General features: G+C 45.6%; 1 protein-coding gene across 1 annotated transcript in view; it reads right to left on the bottom strand.

Moving 5' to 3' along the window:
* Window positions 1-2,896: 2,896 nt before the first annotated feature.
* Window positions 2,897-9,364, bottom strand: part of OTUD3 (OTU deubiquitinase 3) — a gene marked incomplete at its 3' end in the record, with an annotated part of 7,328 nt that continues 860 nt past the window's right edge. The window contains exons 2-7 of the mRNA XM_010014545.1: window positions 8,550-8,662; window positions 5,706-5,828; window positions 4,585-4,710; window positions 3,787-3,883; window positions 3,339-3,520; window positions 2,897-2,998 (exon numbers count right to left, since the gene is read on the bottom strand). Of these exons, the coding sequence (XP_010012847.1) occupies window positions 2,897-2,998; window positions 3,339-3,520; window positions 3,787-3,883; window positions 4,585-4,710; window positions 5,706-5,828; window positions 8,550-8,662 (743 nt within the window). The remainder of the gene's footprint in view (window positions 2,999-3,338; window positions 3,521-3,786; window positions 3,884-4,584; window positions 4,711-5,705; window positions 5,829-8,549; window positions 8,663-9,364) is intronic.

The following is a 9,364-nucleotide window of genomic DNA, read 5'->3' as shown; positions in this document are numbered from 1 at the left end:
GCTCCAGAGCAGAGCTGCTCCAGCCCTCACAGCAGCACCTCTGTGGCCCTCTAGGAAGGATGGTGGTTGATGGGATGTGGGAAATCAGCTTTCTGCTCTGTCCTGCCACCTCCTCACCTTCAAGAGGCTGCCAGTGACAGCGCAGGCCCAGCAGCACTGAGAGCACAGGCCTGGCCCTCTGCCCACCCGTGACCCTCAAAGATGTCATCCAGCAGCTGGGAAGCAGCAGCAATCCTCCAGCACCCAGGGAACACGCAGGGCTGCCTGTGCGATGACCACATGTTACAAAGCACAGCTCCACCAAAGAGTAAACACCAGCTATGAATCAGGATGTTCCTCGCCTCCCTTCCTCCTGCAAGGAGAAATCTATGACCTGTTTACAAAGGAAAATCTCTGCACAAATCCCTGAGGAACATTGCATAAGCATTCCCTAGAAAAAATACATGTCAAAAGGGCAGGGGGAAATGTCAGCAGCTTAAGGAAAGACAAAACTTTCATCCTGTCTGGTTTGTAACATCTTTGGATACAGAACGTCTGTGCAGGTACAAAGTTATCCTGGCAAAAACAAAGAGAATTGCACTGGTCTAACAAGACTGAGGAGTCCAGCACATGAAAAATTTATTTTAATCATATTACACGTGGAAATTAAAGCATTTTCAGCCACGTATTTGGTTACAGGTGTCCATGAGCTGAAGGTCAGCATCTCCCTTTGCTATTTAAGAGGTGTTGCTCTTGCAGGCTCACCTGTTTACCCTGGGCATGGAGAGTTTTGCAGGTCCCTTCACACATTGGAAAGCTCAGCTTCCTTCCTGCTGCCTACAGGATAACTCCCCTCATGGCTCTTCAGGCTCCAAGCAACAATAATCCTTTTATCAGCTCTGCATCAGGAAGACAAAAAAGCAATTCATTAAGATCAAACATCCTACAACTGCACATTCTTATCTTTTCAGACTTGCAGAACCCACCTGCAAAGCAAAACACAGCTGGGCAAGACAAAGGTGACACGTTCACCTGAATTACCTGGCTGTCCTCAGCTCCTCACACAGGTGAAGCAACTCCTGCTCTCTCCCTCCAAGATGTGACTTGTGGTTCTTTCCATTACTGTAACAGGGACCATCTTAGAGAAAAAGAATGCCAGGAAGCAACAGTGCTAACCACAGGCTAAGGCTGGCATGAAACGGATTTTACCTAAGTCATTTTTCACTGTAAGAACAGTACTGTGAATTGAAGGCTCATCCACACTCTTCCCACCTATAGAATCCTACTCAGACTTCCCTCACGCCCACCACAGGCACTCAGAGCAGCACGTAACCCACTGCTTCACTTGCCAGACACTATGTCCCACCATAAAGCAGAAGAGCTGCTTTGTGTTACTTTTTATTTCCACCAAGCTCATTACAGGAACCAAAGGAACTTCTTCACCAGCATTAAAGCCTGTTCTCCTATGGCAGCAGTACTTAGAGCTCCTTTCTTTCTGTTCTCCATCTGCTCTTGATAAACAGTAGCAGAGCATATGAAAGAAGTACTAGCTCAGATCTTGGCAGTTCGGTCAGAAAAGGCATTTGTATTTCTGTGCTGATCTGGAAACTTGAGAGAACACGCGGAATATTTTCAAAAGCAGCATTCCTTACTTTCAAAAAGATGTCTAATCTCTGCCCTGGCTGATGAGGTGCCTCCTGTTATCTGCTGTGCTTCCTTCAAGCTTAATGCTTGACCCAAAAACCAGAGTGAAGCTGAAAAACCACAGCCATAAACCAAGGGCCAAGTCCCATGGTCCTCACACTTCAGCCCAAATTCACAATCCCACAGTGGAAAGCATCACAGGATTCGGGCTGTACATCCTATGGAACTCAGTGAACTTACCAAAGAGGAGTTTAAGATGAAAACATCCTACTCTGGAAAAAGCCTGATTTATGAAGAGCAAAGCAGGCAGGGTTCCCAGTGAGTGCTGCTACTTGGAACCTTGTTCCCAGGCCTTTGGCTACATTAACTCCATTTGAAGACCAACAACTATCAAGTTCCTGGCTTGGACTAAAGCTCTGGAGTAGCTCAAAAGCTCCAGAGTATGGCAAAGGAGATGAGATTCCCAGTGTCCAAATAATAACACTCAACAGGAATCCCATGCCTGCTCATGTTGTGTTTTACAACCTCATCAGGGATGAACTGGCTCTGTGGTCTCAGGAGTCCACTGGTATTACTGTACTCATGAGCTGATCTCAAACTGGATGCAGCAATCCCATTCTCCCTTCATGTATTAATCACTTCTCCAACAGCCTAGTGCAACACAAGCAGTTCTAGTTAAACTCATCCCTGCATTCTTGCATGGGAAAGCAAAGAGGAATGTCGTGGTTGACATGGTGCTGGCTGACACACTTCAGTTTGGAAAGGATTCTAGGATTCTGTTTGCTTTATTTAAATAGGAAAAGAAGAGAAACCAAACCCCTGAGTTGAGAACTGTTAAGCTTTCCCTGACAGCAAGATAAAATAAAGCTCCTCCAAATGTAGCCAAGTAGAAAGTTACTTTAAAAATAAATAATCTCAGCACATCAAGAGGTGTGAAAGCAAACCTGACTGTTGGGTGAAGAAATGGTTCTCACCTTCATCTAACTCCAGAATCATACACCCAAGTCTCTACTTTTTGTTAAGTTCAAACAACTCTTCTCACACACAGGTTGATGCAGAATTACTGCCCCGCAACTGAGGAAGCAGGAAGTTCATGTGTGCTTAGAGATCTCCGCAGCAACAGATAACAAGGAGTTCTTGGAAATCTGCTTGAGGGCACATTGTCTTCCTCAGTTTTATTTGCTTTTCTCACCAGAGCACACGGAACACATTCAGTCATATGTTTAGAGCTCCTATGGCCTTCTGTGGTCCCCGTCCCCCCCCTGCCACTAACTGGACAGTTACTTTTGTTGCCTGAGACCTTTTGTCGGTGCCTCTCTTCCTGCCTCTTCTTCTTCTCTAGTCTCTGCTGCTCCTTCTTTTGTTTTTTAGATGCCTGAAAGGGAAGGATGAAAACACTAAGTTGAAAACACACAGCTTCTGCTCAGTGGGGGAAAATAATACACCGGAAAGGAGATAAGCACGCAGCAAAGCAGCTGCCAGAGAACGTTTATTCCAAACTACTTATCAGGACTTTATCTTGTGGCATTTTGGGGAAAGCAACACGTCTCTATTAAATGTTTGTGTCAGAGAAGTCACAGCTGTAGCAGCAACAAAACCCAGTAAGGAGAAGCTGGTTTTAATTCAAAGGGAAGACAGTTGCTGATTAAGCAACCCAAAGCATTCCTCTAATCATAAGGGGCGTGTAAATCCCTGGCAAACCACCCTTCACATACCTTTGGGTTTCTGCTAGCTCGATTCTCTTTGGAGGATCTAGGCTGTCCCTTGTGGTTTTCTATTTCCCCTTGATGTAAGCTCTGATTTCCAAAGATTCTTGAACCAGTTCCGTTTTCTTCCCCCTGAGTTCGGCTGTGCACTTCCGGAGCTGTGCCCTGGGGATCGTGCTGTTCCTCAGTACCTACCAACAACACACACACTCTGCTCAGAGGCCGCCTCCCTGTCAGCCAATTCCTTCCTCTGGAATTTCTGGAACAGGATGGCTTTAGGACATGGACTGAACCTGCCCTCGCTAATAACCGTCCTGAGCGCTGGGAGGCTGAGGAGGCAGCACAGCCAACACTGAGCCTCAGCTGCTGCTGCCCCTGTTGAACTGCTGTTGACAGTCAACACTGACATCAAACAGTGTTCTTCTGAAGTACCAGGTGACAAACTCCATGTACTTACTGATTCTCTTCACTTCATTCATTTGAAGGATGGCAAAGATGGCAGATTCTACATTGTAGTCTTCCACTTCTAGAACGTGGCTTACTAAGTCAATGTCCTGTCCACAAGAGGAGAAAGATTAATACTGAAGAGTTCAAATCACTGACCTACATTCATTTAACAACCACCTGCACCACTGAGAAGTGCTGCTCTCTGCTTTTATGGCCTTTGAACTAGCCCCTATTCCATTCCTGAAAGAGGTGAGGGGAAGACATCAGTTTCAGTGTAACTGTTTCACTTGTGGCCTTGTCTGTTCTGTGCATTCACACAGTGCAAGCAGCAACCTGCAGGAACCACAGAGGCTGAGACCCAAAGACCATCTAGTCATTGGGATGTTCCAATTACAGACATCCTCAGAGGATTTCTTAGGATTATAGAAGAACTTTTGCCTTATCTCCAACCTGAACTTCCCCTGTTCCAGTCTGAACCCATCATCCCCTGTCCTATCACTCCAGTCCCTGATGAAGGTCCCTCTCCAGCATCCTTGTAGCCCCCTTCAGACACTGGAAGGTTACAAGGATTTCAAATCTTACAGAACTTGTTTCAAAGTGAATTTTCTGAGAGACTGCAGACAAACCATCCAAAATGATCAGCTATCCACACAGAGCACATATGTCATCTGCATTTGAGGGTTGAGTCCAGGATGAAATACATCTTGATTTATGGCTGTGGTACTTAAATGTTTCAAAGAGGAGCATTTTGTAGCATTTTATCAAGAAGGTTTGAACACTAAGCACAAAACGGCTGCTCAATACTCACTGAACATCCAGTTGCATTGCACACTTCTTGTATAGCATCTTCCATCTCAACCTCAATCTCGTCTTCAGAGTCTCCCTTCTGTGGCTTCACTTCCTCCTTTGTACCCGAATCATTTTTGCAAAGCAGCTGCAAGAAAAGCAAAACCAAGATGACACAAACATGCAGTAATTTCATCATATGCAGTGAAACAAAACAGTTGACATCAGAATAGTTTTAATTATTATGGCACACATATCCTGGGTCAAAGCATCTTGGAAATTGTGTGACTTCCACCATCACTGATGCTGTTTCTCACTGAGGAAGCTCTCATGTACTGCAGGATCATGGATACTACCAAACAATCACTGGCTTTTAAAATGAAGTATTAATTTTATTATACTATCCCAAATTATGTAGTTATGTGCTGAGAACCTCCCAGCCTGAAGGGAAGGAAGGCTCTGGGAAGACCTTAGAGCAGCTCCAGTGCCTAAAGGGGCTCCAGGAAACCTGGAGAGGGGCTTTGGACAAGGGCCTGGAGGGACAGGACAAGGGGAATGGCTTTAACCTGCCAGAGGGAAGACTGAGATGAGCTCTGAGGCAGAAGCTCTTCCCTGGGAGGGTGCTGAGGTGCTGGCACAGGGTGCCCAGGGAAGCTGTGGCTGCCCCATCCCTGGCAGTGTTCAAGGCCAGGTTGGACACAGGGGCTTGGAGTAACCTGCTCTAGGGGAAGGTGTCCCTGCCCATGGCAGGGGTTGGAACTGGATGAGCTTTAAGCTCCCTTCAGCCCAAACCATTCTGTTTCTATGGATTCTATGATTTCCAGCCCTTTTCTCCCTTCCCTTTGTTTTTGCTTTTGAGGTGCACAAGTGTGTTATTTAGGTGAAGTTGCTTCAAGACACCTACAGCCCACATCACAGTATCAGATTCAGGATTGATTTCCAGCCCAGTAACTGAAACACCTCACAGCCTGTCTCAGGAGAGCAGGCAGCTCCAGTGACAACAGCCTGAGGGGCTTTTCTCTCTCCAGCACAACACAGGGACCAAACTCATGGCACAATCTCAATGCAAACGAGAAAGGAAATCAACTGAAACCGGTTTATTTATCACCCTCTGCCGACTTGGGTCATTCTGTCATAACCAACCTCCATCTGAAGATACGCTGGAGCTTCAGAATCATCGTTGATCCTCCTCACGCTGTCGTAGTGCTCTCCGTCGCGATACGCAATGTGCAGCTCCCTTGCGTTGCTTTTGTCTGTGCCACGAATCTAAAGAAAGGAAAGCAAGTGCAAAGAAGGATTTGGGATTGACATGAGCATTGCATTTGGCAAGTGTTCATTTTCCGAAGTGAAGGATAAACAGTGTGATGGCAGCAAAGTATGGAGCTACTGAAGCATCTTTAAACAGGAAGAGCTGATCTAATAATCCAGATGTGCCTCAGGGAGCACAGAGAGGCTCAAGGCTGACGTTTGAAGCCAGATACACAATGTTGAGCCAGTTACATCATAACAAACCAAACATGGTGTGGAAATATTTCAGTGGAAAGCTCAGAAGTAGTTTCTAAACTTCCCACGAGTTTTCTGCTCATGTTTCACTGACAGCTCCCATTGAATGTCCAATGCCTCTTCCTTTTTCATCAGCAGCAAGTACAGCAGCTTCCATAAAGAATTCCTGCTCTGTTATCTGTACTGATGCAAGAATAGTTCCTACCCTGATTGTCATGTCTCAAACCAACAGCTAAGAGCTACAGAGTGTTCCAACTGCTGCAAGGACACAGAAAATTCCCCTGGGTTTGCAGATCTCTGCTTTCCTGCCAGGAGTTCAAAGATCTGACAGCTCTCCTGGAGAAGACAGCAGCAAGCAAGCGACAAGTAACACTTAGCTTTAGGGCTCCAGAATTTCCCAATCCTTCCTCATCCTTCAATCAGCTCATCCCACTTACAGAACACACACCAAGTCACCTTTCAGCCTTTGTGCTGCACTAACAGCTTCAGATTGCAAAACAGACATTCTCCATTCATCTGGTTTACACTTGCTCACCTTTAAGTTCCAACTCAATACTTAGACTTCCCTCCTGCCTTTTATCCTACAAACTTATTCAACATGTTGGAACTCAGTAAAGATTTATTCTCAACATTTCTCCTCTGCCAGAGCCTCAACAGGTATCTAAACCCACCCCAAAGCTCTTGCAAGATTATCCTGAAAATCAGCCCATTTTGCTCTCAGCAGTGAAGCCTCTTTCCACAACACACTGGAACTGTAAGTAAAAGATGCTGCAGATAAAAAAATGGAACAAGCACTGAAAGAAGATAGAGAATTATCCAAAAAGTCAATAAAATAATCTAGACATCTGGACTGATCTGAAGCTCTGCATTTACAGTCACTATCAGAAAAGGTAAAGGGTGTTTAAAGCCCTAAGAAGCCCACGTGGAGATGCCACCTCCCATGAGCTTCTGGTTAAGTCAGAGCTCTGAATATTCCAGCTCTTCTGTAGTGGGTACAAACAGTGCTTTTAAAGGATAACTCACCATCTGCTTTAGAGCTGGGACCAAAGCAGATATTCACAGCACCTTCCTGAGCTGCCTGTCTGGAAATGCTCTCTTTGGAATCTAATCTTTCTAACGTTTCACTGGGGCTCCAGAGAGAGAAAGGGGGGAAAATATCAAAGTACAGAAAATTAAGAGAAAAGGGTGTCCTGGGTTAGTCAAGTCTAGCAACTTGCTAACGCTGTCACCATGTTGTGATGTCCTGATGTATCCTCTGTGCAGGCTGGAGACTCTATGTTCCAGCTACTAATGGGTCTCTACCAACACCATTCTCGAGCCTAAGACAACCCTTCACTACAAGACTACACTCAGGCAAAACAGAACCTCACCACAAACTCTGTATTTCCAACCCTGGAATGGTCAATGAATGGGGGAGGACAGAAAGAGTTTAAGTTACTCAAAAGGACATGAAAAAATACTGGTAAGAGTTAAGTACAGTTCAAAACAGTAACAGAACATGAACTGTAGCCCCAGGAACTCTCCTGCAGGGTCACCACCTCCATACACTTGCAGGTCAAGCAGTTGAGTATTATTTGTCTTACTGCCCATGGCTGCCATAGAAATAAAGAGTTCAAACTCATCTGGGTTCTGGAATCCACCTGACGCTGTTTCAGACGTATTTAAGACACCACTGAGAGCTTCCCTCTGGTCTTTTATCTTTATTGCCCTGTTTAATCTATGTACTGCTTTGGTTCTGTCTGTAAATTGGGGTCAGACACAATCCTGACTTGAAAACAGGTTCTCACTTGCTCAGGGAACACACAAAGATCGAGTGTGGACCCATTCCACACATAAAGCAACGAAAGGGGAACAGGAGGGACCTGGTGGATCACTTGTCCCAGTGCCACTGCCAGAGGAAACCACACTGCACAGTCCCTTCCAGAAGCTGATTAAACACTGCCTGAAGACATCTTAAAACATCTTAAGAACATTTAAAACATCTTAAGAACATTTAAAACATCTTCCCTCTTCTGCCCAGCCCAGAACCTGTCAGAAACCTCCTGATTCCAAACCCATGCAGAACAGATGGAGCTTCATCCCAACACGCTGCAAGGACTGTCCTGCGACATCTCCACTTCCCTATTCCTGAACCTTACTATACAGAGGCTTCCTTGAACCTCACCCAAATTCCTATCACAAAAGCCATGTCATGCACAGTCTGATCTGCAGGGGACAGAAACATACCACTGAAGCCAGTAGCTTAAAACCAAACTAAACACACTGCTCTGTCACCACACTCACTTCCCATGCATTCATTGTTTTCTTTCATTCCCTCTCAGAACCTGGAGTGTTTCCCCCTCCCAGGGTTGAAAACCCAGCTCAGCTCTACACCCTGCCCAGCTAAGCACAGCTTCTGACTGCTTTCTTCTAATAAATCAAGTTTTAACACTATTCAGTCATCAGCTAAAAATTAGGCCAAACTGTAGAGGTTTGGTTTCTCACCTGCCAGAGCGGAGCGTTGAGCTGATGAATAACCACGTTCATTTGGTTGTTCCTTGCAAAGGCCACAATAGCATCGTTGCCAGCAAAGGTACCAGGCTTTGCCAGATTGGAAACTAAGGAAAAAACATTCAGGAGAGTTGGAAAGCTGCTTTCTGACACTTCCAAAAGCACTGGAGGGATAGCAAAGAATGAAACTTCAACACAGGCCCAGGAAATTCTGGAAAGGAAATCCCAGCTGCAGAGCACTGACTGCTGAAGCAAGAATTTGCAGCAACTGAACTCAACGTGCCTTAACTGACCACAGAAACCTCCAAAAACCACAGTAAACCCTTAGATTATGCAAGACCACCAGCTCTGTGTTGGTGTAGAGAGAAGACAGCCACATGCTAAGTAACCAAGTGCTTTTGTGTATCACCTGCATGAGAACTGGCACATCCTTAAAGCTGTTAGAACAAAGGCTGGGTTTGTCTCTGCTTTGGATCTTCCCCTGGGATACCCCTATGAAATACCAAGTGTCAAGGAAAAAAGGAATAGAAAGAAATCAGCCACTCAACACCCACCAGTATTCACGGAGAGAGAGAACTTTTTTGCAAGTTCCTTGTGAAAACACCACATTTTGACTCCTTGACTTTTTCTGCTTCTCTTTCTCCAACTTCTTCCTAAATTTAAACCATTTCCAAGATGAACTTCATGGAATCCCAGCCTGGTTTGTGTTGGAAGGGACCTTAGAGATCATCCAGTTCCAACCCCTGCCACAGGCAGGGACACCTTCCACTAGACCAGGTTGCTCCAAGCCCCTGTGTCCAACCTGGCCT

This window comes from Nestor notabilis, unplaced genomic scaffold (genome assembly GCF_000696875.1).
Source record: "Nestor notabilis isolate BGI_N333 unplaced genomic scaffold, ASM69687v1 scaffold33985, whole genome shotgun sequence".
Classification (NCBI taxonomy): Eukaryota; Metazoa; Chordata; class Aves; order Psittaciformes; family Psittacidae; genus Nestor; species Nestor notabilis.
Note: the sequence above shows the minus strand (reverse complement) of the source record. Positions and strands in the feature narration are given on the sequence as shown.